General features: G+C 28.2%; 2 protein-coding genes across 2 annotated transcripts in view; one reads left to right on the top strand and one right to left on the bottom strand.

Annotated features, from left to right (window-relative positions):
• LOC136980870 (coiled-coil domain-containing protein 141) overlaps positions 1–14,904 on the bottom strand; it is a 47,277-nt gene that overhangs the window by 18,757 nt on the left and 13,616 nt on the right. Inside the window, exons 4-19 of the mRNA XM_067277070.1 lie at positions 10,093–10,201; positions 9,643–9,902; positions 9,423–9,542; positions 7,637–7,828; positions 7,367–7,564; positions 7,188–7,286; positions 6,989–7,111; positions 3,482–3,670; positions 3,255–3,410; positions 2,988–3,158; positions 1,804–1,929; positions 1,539–1,727; positions 1,143–1,469; positions 885–1,007; positions 633–806; positions 102–285 (exon numbers count right to left, since the gene is read on the bottom strand). Of these exons, the coding sequence (XP_067133171.1) occupies positions 102–285; positions 633–806; positions 885–1,007; positions 1,143–1,469; positions 1,539–1,727; positions 1,804–1,929; positions 2,988–3,158; positions 3,255–3,410; positions 3,482–3,670; positions 6,989–7,111; positions 7,188–7,286; positions 7,367–7,564; positions 7,637–7,828; positions 9,423–9,542; positions 9,643–9,902; positions 10,093–10,201 (2,740 nt within the window). The remainder of the gene's footprint in view (positions 1–101; positions 286–632; positions 807–884; positions 1,008–1,142; positions 1,470–1,538; positions 1,728–1,803; positions 1,930–2,987; positions 3,159–3,254; positions 3,411–3,481; positions 3,671–6,988; positions 7,112–7,187; positions 7,287–7,366; positions 7,565–7,636; positions 7,829–9,422; positions 9,543–9,642; positions 9,903–10,092; positions 10,202–14,904) is intronic.
• Positions 1–14,904, top strand: part of LOC136980872 (uncharacterized) — a 38,554-nt gene that overhangs the window by 16,549 nt on the left and 7,101 nt on the right. The window lies entirely within an intron of this gene.

The following is a 14,904-nucleotide window of genomic DNA, read 5'->3' as shown; positions in this document are numbered from 1 at the left end:
AAAAAAATATTATTACATTTTATTTCAGATAAAAATAAAGTATTAATTTTATTGTCTAATTAATTGCACTGAAATATTTGCAAAGTTTGTGTATATCTTACCAAACAATTGAAGAACAAGTATTGAGATTTTATAAAATCTTTCTTCTTGTTTAATTTTGCCTGTTGAGAGAAAATCTTCAACTTCTTTTAATAATCTCTCTGCATCATTAGTTGTCTTACACAATGATGATTTTCGAGCAATAGTAACTAACAATTGACTTCCTTCTTTAAACCAGTCTTTGGCCTAAAATTTTATTAAAGAAAAATAATGTTTATTACAATTTAGAAAAAGATTTCCAGGACATATTTAATAACATAAAACCATCTTCATGACAGATTTGGTCAAGAAAGATGCATAGAACAAATGTAAAAAAATTTAGTAATTAATGACAATTTTCAATGAGCTCTAAAACAAAATTAATTATAAAATGATAAATATTTTGTAAAAATCAAAATATTTCTTAAATCTTTGTATAATTTTGTAGCATATTTATATAATTTATTTATATTTATACTGTAGTATTTTGATTAGAAAACATTAAAATTTTATGCAAAATTATCTGAAATCAAATACAAAATTTAATATCTTACTTCTTCTATGAGCTGAAAACATTCTATAGCTATGTTAATAAGATGATGAACTTTGCTTATTTCTGCCTGAATTGAAGTCCATTTTATTCTTAATGCTTCTATTTCTCTTTGAATACTATCTGATTTGCTATATTTGAAAGTTCCCATAAAAATTCTAATTTTTTGATCCAAATGCTAGTAAAATAAATAAAAATATATTTTTTTATTGTATATTTTGAAGATCAATTTGCAAATAAGAATATTTCATAATACCTCAACACCTTTTTGTAAATCTCTAAAAGTCCAAAGTGCTTGTTTGGCAGCATCTAAAGAATCTCTAAAACTATTTTCAATTGATTTTAACTGTTTCTGGACATCATCAATTTCATGATTAATCTAAAATTTTGATTATTATTATTAATTTTTAAAATAAAAATTTAATCTTATAATTATAATTTTAATTATTTATAATTCAATAAATTATTATAGAAATTATTTTAATCAAAAGAATATATATTAAAAAGTAATTACATCTTTAAATTCAGCATTGAAATGGCACATCTGAAGATTATCTTTCATTTTCTTCTTTTGTTCTTCTAATAATACAGTGAATTGGTCTTTACATGTTTTAATAAAATATAATATTTTTTCCTTATCTTTTCTTGCAGCATCAAAGGGTTCTAATTCAGAAATCTTGTTTATCAATTCTTTAGCTTCTTCTTCAACTTTTTTGAACAATTCTGTAATTGTAGTATGTGTAGTATCTAACTTTTGAAGCTGAATTTCTGCTTGAGTAGCATCCTGTGATAGTACTGTTGTTCGGTATTCTGATTGTAGCTTTTCGATCAAATTATCTAACTAAATATATATACGGTTTTAATTAAAATTATTGATATCCCATAAAAGATATAAAAATAAAATTCTTACTTCTTTCAAATTATGAAACAGTGCATTCATGTTTGCTACTAAAATCTGATAAGAAGCAACATCTTTCTGAAGTTTTGCATAAACACTTTGTAATTTTGATTTCATAACAGCTTCTTCTTCCTTTAGCATTGATGTTGGTGATATGAAATCTGATCTTTTAAAGTATGCTTCTACTTCTGACTGAATTTGCTAATATACACAAGTTTTGTTATAAAAATATTAATGTTAAGTAATACATATAAATATGTAATATTATTCAAAGTACCTTTATTTTTGGAGCTGTATCATCAGAACAACGTTTCAAATATTCTACTACAATACCAACTTGATCCATATCACGTGACAAAATTGGGAATAAATTTCCTTCAAGTCTATGTACATTTTCAGTTGTCTAAAAAAATTAAACAAATTAAATACTTATATAAATATATGTAGGCATATCCCATTACTTAAATATTAGTTTACTTCTCAATGGAAGAATTCTAACTTTTTCCTGGTCATTCTGAATAATCTCAAGTAATTTCCCAAATGACATTAAAACACTGAAAAAATCTATCAATATTTACTTATCAATACGTATTTTCAGCAATATTACAATTTTTAATTATTTTTCTAACAAACACTAAATGAAGTCATTACAGGATATGTTTATTAGTAACACAATAAATAAGTTTGTATAGTCCTTCCTATTAGGAAGTGTACATGAACTTCATTTTCTTTAATATATACTCAGTGGACAGCAATGAAAATTTAATATTACAAGAAAGTGAGGGTACTGCTGCCAATTAAGTGGGATAATTACAAATTATAGTTGATTCCCATTATACAAAATACAACAAATATCTAATAACCTTTGCTTCCCACGTTAACTAGCACAACTTGAAAAATTTTTCATAAATATAATTTGAAGATATTAATAATTCCAAGATTATTAGATTTGGATATGTAATAAGTACTAAAGAACATCCCTCATTGTAATAGAAACTCAGATGGAGAAAGTTTGGATACCAGAATATAGAGCTAAATGTATAAAATGTCCACCAAACACTGAAACTCCAGTTTACAAATGTAAATTTAATGCAAAACAAATGTTTTCAATTGCCTTAAGCAATGACTATCAGATTACAAAACTGTTCTACAAGTGAACATACATTTGGAACAAATGAATTTGAAAGATCATGATGACATATGATTCCTTAGAATTAAAAAATGATTTCAAATAATGATGCCCATACTTTCGGAAATGTGTTATTATCCTTAAAACATTTTATATAATATGATCAAGTTACTAAATTGTAACTTGATTATAAACCCATAAAATTTATTTATTATATGAATTATCCTAGAGATTAAAATAATATAAAAATTTAAAGAAATATCTACAATATATCAAGTTTAGAATTTTTTAAATTTTTAATAATTTCATCATTAAAATTTTAATATTTTTACCATTTCAACATCTCTACAGAACTGTTCCCATATTTGTCTATCCTTTTCTGCAAGTTGTGATTTCCAAGCGGTCCAAATAGTATTCATATCATCATAATGATTCTTAAGATTTTTTAATAATCTTTCAACACATGAAATGGCAGATTTGGTATCTAAATATGGATCCTCTAACTGAAAAATTGATAATAAAATATATAATTTTGGATGAATAAAATTCTATAATTTACTATTCTAACAAAAAGGTAATAAATAAAATCATTAAATTACCTTATAAGCAGCTTCAATAAATGCAGTTCCAGAATGTCTAATATTATTAATATCACACTCTAAAGAAATCCTTTTCCTTTCTATGTCTTCAGATACAGATGATTTATCTCTTGCTTGTTTAAATAATTTTTCAACATTTACAATATTTTCATAAATCTATTTTAAAAAATTTTAAGAATTTCATTGTATAAAACTTATTATATGTATTCACTTAATAAAAATATTACCTCTTTATAATTCTGATGAAATAAAACATATGATTCTGAAAGATATATTCTTTTCTCTATCATATTACAGAGTTTTCGCCAACGTTGATGAATTTCATCTTTTTTTTGTATCTCATTTAGTGCTTTTTTGCTTATTGTCATTACAGTTGAACAAGAATCTATTAAAGCTTCAATATCTTTACTTTTCATCTATAAATATAAATTATTTTTCTTTTTAATTATTATAATACTCACAAATTTCAAAAATAATATGTGCTGAAAGATAAATTTTAATATACAATATACAAAAATATATTATAATAATTTTTTAAAATAATTACAACATATTTCAAATTTATTTAGAGAACTGTGAAAACAAATAAGTAAATGTCCTTATCAAAATTTCACAATTGAGTACTGGAATTTATAACTAGCCCTTTCAAAACCTTTTTATTTTCAGTAAAATATAATAATATTTACTTGCACAAACAAATGTTTTCGTATCTCTATCGAGAACTGCTTCAGGTTCAATAATATTCTACCAATGGAATGCCCAAAGTTCAAAAATTAAATGCCAATCAATTCAAGCGTTTGAATTATTTGGTGCAAATTAATTTGGCTATTTATGTTCTACTCCTTTATATACATTCACTGTCCACATATTAATATTTTATCCCAAAATTCTATAAATAAGATGTCAATTTTGTTATGGATCTTTCTGATGTGTATATTGCCATGTGTATGATATAGTATTATAAAGAAATAATTCCAAATAGACCATATAAGAGAATTGGAAAAATTGGAAATATACAAAGCTAGCAGAGCAGGAAACTGTATAAATTATAAAGACAACAATACTATATCATACACATAGCAATATACACATCAGAAAGATCCACAACAAAATTAACATCTTATTCACAGAATTTTGGGATAAAATATTAATATGTGGACAGTGAATGTATATAAAGGAGTAGAACATAAATAGCCAAGTTAATTTGCACCAAATAATTCGAATACTTGATTGGCAGTTAATTTTTGAATTTTGGGCATTCCATTGGTAGAATATTATTGAGACTAAAGCAGTTCTCGATAGAGATACGAAAACATTTGTTTGTGTAAGTAAATATTATTATATTTTACTGGAAATGGAAAAGTTTTGAAAGGGCTAAGTAAATGTCCATCGACAAAATAAAAATATCTGTTTACTTGAGGATTACCCTATGATAATTATACATATCATATATAATATAGTCATCATATTGAATTATGCATACTCACATCTTTACTTATGTAACAGTAATTTTTTAAAAGAATTTAGCATTTTAAATAATTTATTTTTATACTTCAATAGTTATAGATGTATGTTAGTAATTAATAATTCACATTCAACCTTTTAAAAACCAGTAATAAAAATTTGAAAACAAACGTTTTCGACCGTTAACTCGGTCTTCATCAGTATGTTAGTAAGCACTTACATAATTTTATTGCATTTGTGCTTCTAAAAAAGATTCATTATTTACTTCTATTAGAACATTTATTTTTAAAATTTTTAGAACATGTCATATTTCTTGAATTCTAAGACACACCATGAGAGTGAAATTGAATTTTAAGATATTTTTTGGAGATAAAATTTCTTAAGTACAGTAAAGCTTTGATTTAATGGACTAATTCAAAACAGGGAGTGTCTATTAAAGCTAAAAGTCTCTTATGCAATAAAGTAGGTTTTCTGAATGTATGTGTTAAATTCACAAATTAGTTTGTTTGTTTTACTTATGCAGATAAGTTTGTGTAATTAAAATTAAATATGTATAAGAAGTTTAATTTCACGGAAAAGTTTTCTATATATATTAATGATTATGTAACTTACTCACCATAGCTCTGAGACTGTAATAAACAAGTATATGATCTAAATCAAAATAAATAAATAAACAAACAAATATATTTTGGAAATTATGTTTTAATGTGGTGTACATACAAGTGTTAACGTACTGTCCGCGAACGTAAGTACAGAAGGACCCAACAACAATTATACAAATAACAAATGTCCCTTTATTACACTTTGTACAAAGAGGTTCAATCAGGTATCCCAACTATTTACATAAAGGTTTTAGACCCAGCGTAGTTTTCACAAAGGCTTCCTTTTTGCCGCACAAAGTACGGGGTGGCCGTTACCCAATCGCGTGACAATGAAATTTCGTATATCGCGGAACTAACCTAACTTAATTCTAACTTAAAGCTAACTTAATACTAAAGGAAATAATAAGGGAGATAGGAAAGTGAGAAGAAATAAGAATCGAAATGTTGCTTCACCCGGGACTTTCTATTTCAAGCCGATACGCACTTGGGAGGGCCTCGGTTCTTTTATCCTGACTTCCGTTTTTCCAAAGTTCGCTTCACTATATCGTTATTCAAAATTCTTTCTTTACGATAAGTTCTCTGACTTGATTCCTGCTTGGACAGCCTCGGACTTCTCTCTCGATCAGCTCCTTCTCGAGCTCTTCCTTACACGTCTGATCTCCTCCGTGTCACGTCTAAAAGTGCCTCTTCTTGGGCGCTATCCACCCGGCCGCACATTCTACTCTTCTTTGTTCCGATTCTTAGAACCACTAATCCCACCCCAAGGCAATAACGATCTTTGAAAGATTAGGAAAAGAGAAGACAAAGAACAAAGGAAATACTAAGACTAACTAAAATTACTAAAATACAAGTATAATATTATGGCCGACGGCCACATTAATACATTTTTTTGGAAAATACAAATGAATTTTAATTATATTTATCTAAAGAAATAAATAATAAACTTAAAACGAAAACAAAATTTAAATTTGACAAAGACAAAACGAATTTCCTACTTATTCCTTGGATGATAATATATTGAGACATTCCCATTGTGAGTAAAGTTAAGTGCAGTAATTCTTGGATTTGAAAAAAAAAGAAAAAATGTAAAAAGCATTTTAAAATTAGCAGGGTATTAATTTTGACATATGATATAGACCAGAAATTTTGTCCCTTAAATAAAGATCCATTAAATTGAGATTTTACTGTAATTGGTTTTATTAAGTTTTGAAACAATATAAATACCAAATTCCATGATATAGATGTTTGGCAACTGTATTTCCATGATCCATTGCATTGTACTTGTACATACAATAACTTTTCTACCTTGCATCTTGTTATCCTGAAGGCTTTTCAAATGTTGAAAAGAACTTTAAATTAAATGCATATTACAGCAAAACTCATTTGAACTGATATGACTATTAAGAAAATTAGCTAAAAATATCTATTATTGGATCATAATACATTATGTGATCTACTTGCAATGAATGCTGATTGTTGTTTTGAACTGCAAACAAAAAATGCCCTTGGTTGTAAGACAAATCTTTATTTTGGTCAAGTAAAAAATAGGCAAAAAAATATGCATTTTAAAATCAAGAAAATATGGCAATTCATTTTTTAAATTTTGGTAATTATTATAAATAATAGCTTCATGTTAGTTAAATATATAAAATTTCAAAATTACTGTACCTTAACATCTGCATGAAATTGTTTGTGTAAATCAACAAATATTGTAGCAGTGGTAAAATTACTTCCCATATCAGTGTGGTTTTTCAAAAAATTATCTCCTATATTATTTAACCAAATTTCTATCTGTCAGAAAATTATTTTATTTTAGTAAAAATCATAAACTGAATCAATAAAATAGTAAATAGCACATAAAACTTACTGAACTACATTTATTATAAAAATTTGTTATTCCTTCAAGTGTATTAAAATCTGGTATTATATTTTTAATTTGATGATAATGATTTTCTAATTCCTTTATCTATAAAAAAAAAATATATATATATATATATATATTTAATATAATATCATTTACATAGATAAATACAATACAAAATTTACCTTTCTTACAACACCTTGTGAGCCTTTCTCATATCTATCAACTTTTTCCAATAGTGATCTCCCTTCCTGTAGTGCTGGATTGACAATATCTTCTATCTCTTGCTGAATTTGAGCAAATTTTTGAACTAAGGAAGAATTCATAGATTCTCCAGATAGCATTCTTAATTGATTTTCAATTTTTTCTAATTTTCTTATAGCCTTTATAATTAATAATATTTGCTTTAAAATGTATTTTATTTTAAAAATTAAAATTATATAAGTGTTATTTACCTGTTGTGCTACAGTAAAAAACGAAAGTGCTACACATAATAAAAGATTTCTATTTTCAAGATGGGCAAAAAATTCTGTGCATTCAGAAAGCATACAATAAGCTTTTGTTTTTACACTTTCAGATAATGGGTTGGAAGCAATAGCAGCTTTCTCTAATTTATGTAATAGATGAATGGCACGATTTTGAATATCCTATTGAACAAAAATACATTATTTGTAATATGCATTTACATTTATTTTTCATTAAAAAAGTGATTATTGTATAAAATTCAATTAACGTATTTAATTAATAATAGAAAAGTTTTAGTAAATATTCCATAGTAGTGTATTGTTTAAACTAAACAAAATGAAATTCAGAAGAAAAATGATAAATTCAGGAAACCAAAACAAATTTGGTATCTAAATATAGATCTTCTAACTAAAAAACTGATAATAAATATAGAACTTTGATTAAATAAAATTTTATTCACTCGACCATTATAAAATTTTAAAATTTCAAATTTATTCTAAAGCACTTTGTAATTTCAAAGCTTTCTTCTAAAGCACTTTGTAATTTCAAAGCTTTCTTCTAAAAGAATTAAAATGTTTCTGATTAAAAAATTTGTTATTGTGTAAAAAATTACACAATATTCAGCAATGATTTCTCTCCTAATAATAATTACAATTTTGTTTTAATATTCAATATTTAAATTTAAATTCAATGCATTGTGATCCTAAGACCACATGGTTTAGTTCATCATGGATGTTTTGTCTATCAAATTGGCTTGTCATGGTTGGAAGGGTTGAGATAGAATCCAAGCTTCCCATGGCTCGATAACGTCGGAGGGACCCAGATCTAGAAGAATCCTTGTGCGAGCCTATAGGACAGAAAGTAAAAACTTTTGGTTTGGCAAATGAGAAGAAATGATGAGGTGAGAAGTAGGTCCCAAAGTGCAGCAAGATGGTATTTCCTCTCTTTGTTCTTGGGTTGTGCATGTCACAAACAGTGAGTGCAGGAGAGAGATGGAGAATTAAGGTATATATTGTGATAATTGTGAGTCTTGAACTGAACTGAAGGATGGTGAAATAAACTTTTGGTTCTTTCATTAGAGTTGTAGAGCATGTTTTCTTTATTGGATATGTTTTCCTTCATACCTGCATGGGGAACTCTTTAAGCTAGTTATGGCAAACTTATGACACGTGTGTCAAAGGTCACACACCACACATTTTGGGTGACATGCACTGTTTCCAGATGTAGTAGTCTACAGTACTTTGAAATTAAATGGTTTCCAATGGATACAAATTGATCATTTGGAGATGCAACTTGCAGAATTTCAAGACAGCATCTGGGCTTAAGTGTTTGTTGACTTTTATGAATTTTGACACACTCAAAAGGTTTGCCGTCACTGCTCTTAGCTATAGAGAACTTCCCCACAGATTAAAATTGGTTATCTTATTTTATTTTTATCGTGTCAATTTAATATTTTATGTTTTTTAATTTCTCTGAAGTTAAATGATGATATAGCTAATTAAACAAATTTTATAAATAAAATATTAAAAATTTCTGTTAATTGTAAAACAACTAATAATATATATTATTTTCATATATAATTTATCAGTCATTAACAAATGTAAAATTAATTTGTTTTGGTTTTCTTAGGTATCTGTAACTAATGAAAAATGTTCATACAAACATTTCAAATATCACTTCAGAAATGCAATTTTATGAACAGAAGTATTTTAAATGTAATATCAATTATAATATAAATAGCTAATTATCATTTATTTATTTAATAAAATAATTTACCTTAATTTCATTTTCTAACTGACTGTGCTTCTTCTGGAGTCTTTCAACAGTAGTAACTGAATCACCCAATTCATTATTAAATTTACTGTTCTGAACTTTTTCTATTAGTGAACTATGTATCTAGAATATATTTATTGTAAGTTCAATTTGAGATGTTTCTTGTATATATATATATGTATTAGTAAATGTACTTAAATTTCAATATATAATATATATATACCTGTTCCAATTCATTTGACACAGTGAATATTTCTAAGCACTGTTCAAGAATCAGTTTTCTTTTATTCCAGAATATATCTATCCTGTATTTCTGATCATGCAATAATTCCATGTGTTTTTCAATTATGCTTGTGGCTTGTTGGACGGCAGGATAAACATGATTTGGTCGAGCATCACCCAAATTATCTTCTCCTACTTGATGCAATTCTTCCAGCAAAATATGGCCAGCATTTAATGTATGAAGTGATGATTCTAGAATACCTGAAATATTTAACATAAAATTATTTATTAAATATCCATAAAGTAAATATAAGGAAAAAGTTTTTGACAAATAGTAAACAAAAAAAAACAACCTTTTCTATTTAATTTTGATAAATATCTATAAAATTGAAATAGATCATGAAACTATTTTAATTTGAAAGGCGTAAAGATTTATTAAAACTTGATTTACCTTTTCTGATATACTGTAAATGTTGTAATTGAATATGGCACATATTAGAATCGGCAGGTAAAGTATCATCGATGAGATCAGACTGAATTTTATTCAAGTACTCTGTAAACTAAATTATCACTGATATGTTATTCTGAATAAAAAACAGAAACAATAAAATAATAATATAATAATTTATTTAGAATTAAAGTAGTTTTTTCTTTTTCAAAAAGCACAACTTTTAATTTGAAGTTGAATCAAATCTTTTTTCATTAAAATCTACTCTGAAAATTTACAATCTCATTCTCATTGAATTCCATCCAATAATTTTTCTGAATTAATAATTCAATATTTACTTAAACTTGGAATTTTTATTATAAAATATGTAATATGTTATTTTCTATTAAAACATAAAGCTAATCATCTTTGTTAGATTGTTTGTAATGGCAGTAAGTAACAAATAAAGTAAAAGATACAGTTATTTTAAAAATGAAAAACTTTTATCACAATGCTTAATGCCTAACGCTTAGTGATAAAATAATAAGTATTAATGCATTAATAAGTATTAAGACATTAAAAAATATGTTGACTGTACTGTATTTGTGATTTCATTTTCTTAAATTATACTTATCTTTTTCTAAGTTTATACAAATTTGATAACATTAATTTATAACAATCTAAAGTGAAAATATAGCTGTAAATTTTGACACACAATGTATGTGATAATACATTTCATTTATTAATTAATTTACAGAATTTATTCAAATTATCAATACCAGACTTCAATATCAACAGGAGAAATTGTTTCTAAAAAACCTATAATTATCTTAATATAAATTGTTAACTCAATTATTCTTGTTCATCCATATTAGAATTCATTTGATTGTACTGTCATTCTTATAAATTGTTATTTTTTAATATAACTAATTCCATTAATTTATGAATAAATGTCTTCCTTTATAAGTGGACTTATAATAACAATTATATATTATTTCATGTGTTTATTTGTAATAATTTTATTATTAAAGCATTTCACACTGGAAATCCTGAGTTTTTGTAATATGTAATTGGAGAAAAAGTCAAAACTTATATAAAATATATTTTATCTTTCACTGCAATTAATCAAACATGAACCAATTGGATGTTTGATTAATTATGTTTGATCATTAACCAATTTTATATGTAAAAAAAATATTTGGATTGAGCTTCAGTTGAATTTATTTCCTTAAATTTTATACTGATTATGCATTTTATTATATTTATTTCAAAATATCCGATCAATCGATCGATCGAACGAGACATCGATCAGTTTGAACGATACGACGGCTGGTTTCCATAGTAACAAAGCGTGCATCGATGACCTCAGCTAGTTTCTGACGTCTGCGGCAGAAATATGCATCGTGCTGCCGAATCTAACCAATCACAGGACGTTCCGTTAATTTTTCTTTAATGGCGGAGAGTTGGAGCACGGAACTAACTTCGGTTCTTATAACGGAAGTGAAACGTTATCCGTGGTTGTGGAACCCCTTGAGATGGGATTATCGAAAAATACGAAAGAAATGCATGGCGTGGAGATCGATAAGCACCGTTGTGCGAAAACCAGGCAAGTTGGTTCTAGTAAAATTAACGACGCCCGATATGTTGCTGTTGCCTGTTAACGACGGTTTTCCGTAGATGGCGTTGTCAGATGGAACGGAATAATTTCGGTTAAAATGTCAATTATAATCGGTGTAAATGTAAAGTTAAGAAATAATATTAAAATTTATTATTTTATATCATTTATTAATAAACGATAAAAAAAATTATTTGTTAGTAGTTATAGCAAGATAAAAATGATTTTCGATTTCACTTATGAAATTTTATTCCCAAAGAACTATTCGGAGGATAGATCTAGCATGTAATTTGGGTGCTATAGTAGGGCTTTAGAAGGAACCAACGTCTAAAATTTGTGATCATTCTCCATTAGGTTGCGTTAGTCCAAACTATTGTTACTAATGTAAATCCATAGCAACCTTAGGTCAACTTGATTGTCTGCTTTATCTCCCCTTTTGTTACGGCAACGCAACACTTGGGCGATCTGCCTAGGGGGATGCCTTCCGGGAGGTCTTTTTATGGGTAACTTGGCCCCTATTCAGGCGTTACAGACGTGGAGAAAACCCGGAAAACTCCACGTGGCAAGCCAGAACCCACGACAAAACTCCCAGTGTGCCGCCTGTATATTTTCGGCTGCTCGTTGGCTGCCGACAGCAGCTGAATTATAGTGTGTTTGGCTGAATTGCCACCTGCACGAATCAAGTGGAAAAATCGGTAGGTTAAGCAGAAACGGCATATACATCAGACGAATCGAGTCGACCTCTATGTACTCTGTATATATCAGGCATGTCAGATTGCTGTCAGAACAGTAGGTTCTGAGCATCGAAAAAGTCGATCGAAACTGCTACTGGGGAGGTGCCACTGAACGGACTTAAAAGGCAATATGCTTAAACGTCGTTTTACGATGTAAACACAGAAAAATATATTATTTTCCCACTGTTACGTATACATAACAAAGGAAAGTATTGGAATCGTGTCGAATTTGATCCTCCGAGTTTTTTGCAAATCTCCACGTTTCAAGACTTCCTGAACCTAAAATATTCAGCAACGAGATGCGTAACTTTCCCGGCTGTTACGAGTCTTTTTATTTAAAACAAATAACTTTTGTACTATTAAGCAAAATAAATAAAATTGTGTGAGGCGACATCTGTTATAAAAACTTCGATACTTCGATACAAAAATGAAAAGAGGTTACAAATTTTAGAAAATATAGACTCCAACGCAGAGCGCATTTCTTCTACAAAACGAGAAATAAAAAAATTTATTAGCATGCTACGAGGAAATTTTGCTAGAGAAAAAAATCCTTGATCCGTCAGACGAATTTGTTAGATTTTATGAAGCCTTCTACATCAAAATAACTTCGGTTTACGATTTTAATAATATAATTTGTTACACATATGTATTATCTAAGATTTTATTAAACATTTTTTTCTAAATTATTGTTTTCTTTACTCTCCGGCCCCAATTTAAAATAATTTGTATGTATTTATATGCGTAATTATACCCCGACTTACGCGGTTATCGCTCGGTCCCACCTATCGCGTAAGTTCGGGGTATTACTGTACTAGAAAATGGCAAAAGGCTTAATTTTGAGGGTAGAAGTGAGTTTTATAAAAAAAAAAGTGTCAATGTTAATAAGGAATAAAATCTTCATTAAGTCCTATTCTTCTCGAAATATGACACATGACGCCCCTTTATCTCCTTTAACCATCAAAATTCAATAGCATCAATGCCCTTTATACAAGCCACCATGCCAATTTCGTTAAAAAGAGCGAAAAAGAAGAGAACTTAGTCAAAAATAAGAAAAATATCTGAACCTGATCTGAATATAAATATATTTTTACCTGAAAATATCTTTATTGGCGTTGGCGAGGCGCGAACCCACCACCAACTTATAGTGGTCGTGTGTTTGCGCCTCTCGAACGGGCTGGCCACGTGGTTTTATTCACGTTTTTAATACTTAAATAGATTCCCCATAAAAGTCCTCCTGGGAGACAAGTCTCCTAAGCAGATCTTCCACATGTTGCGTTGTCGTAACTAACTAAACGCTGTCGGTCATTACCTTCAAAGTGGGTGAACAAACCATCCTACATACACATAATACATAAGAAAACCACCAAATTTTACATTCCTCGACGTTTCAAGGTTCCGATTCCTTTAAATATGTTTGGTATCGGTCAAAAATGATCCCTACTTTCTGTTACATACAGTATAACACAGCTGGGATAGTAATAATGACCAACCAGATCACGTGCAAGTTTCACGGTCGTGAGGATCGGTTACAAAAAAAAGGGAGCTGATGGTTTTTGCTAATTATCCAAGTTTAAAAAAAGGTGATTAAAACCAACAAAGCTACACACGGAACCGTAATTAACTGTTCATTGTCGTTATCGCTGTCGGTCATTATTTTGTAAACAAGAGTAGGTCCTATAAGGATAAGTAAAATGTTCATTGGTTGTTCGTATTATCCGTCATCGATGATGTCAGAGAGTGTGGAATCGATCACGTGATTTATCTGACGTCACGTCGAAGGGTTCGCCTCACGTCTCTCCAGAATCTGGTCATTTTAGATATAAGTTATGTAAGATGGCTATGGTAAATCATAAGAATTAGATTAATAAACTTTAGTGAACTTTGTTTCGTAGAATTGGATAAGGATTTTAATCAATCAGGAGTCAAAAGATGATTTTTATATATTATATTATATTATATAGCCTATATATATAGGGTCTATATGCTAGTTATAGACTAGACCTATATAACTATACAAAAGTTATTTACTATATCAGTTTACAAAGTATTAGAATTTAATTCATAAGCTTATAGTTTAGTAATTGGGCTACAATTTGAAAAAATTATAGACCTATAAATTCCCACTGTTGACCGTCCGTCTTTCCTTGATTTCGAGAACGGAGTTAGATAGATGAAAATCGAGACCAGATATGGAAAGATTAGGGGAAGGATGCCCTGATTAACTATATGCAAACTTCTGGTTCGCACTGGAAGTCACGTCATTTCAATTCAAAAGTTTTCCCATGAAAGCAGTTAATAGATAATCGGCACGACTCCATTGTTAAAGGAAAAATATGATGTACAGGTGCAAGCCACTATTAATTTGAGATGGAGAGCATATATTTTAAATTAAATAAATTAATGAGAATATCCTATTATAGCGATAAAAGACCATTATATCCAGTTTTCGTGCAAAATAGAGATCAAGTGCTTACACTCATCCACGCC

Source organism: Centruroides vittatus, unplaced genomic scaffold (genome assembly GCF_030686945.1).
Source record: "Centruroides vittatus isolate TY-2023 unplaced genomic scaffold, ASM3068694v2 contig_728, whole genome shotgun sequence".
In the NCBI taxonomy this organism is placed as follows: Eukaryota; Metazoa; Arthropoda; class Arachnida; order Scorpiones; family Buthidae; genus Centruroides; species Centruroides vittatus.
This window is presented reverse-complemented; position numbering and strand designations above follow the sequence as displayed.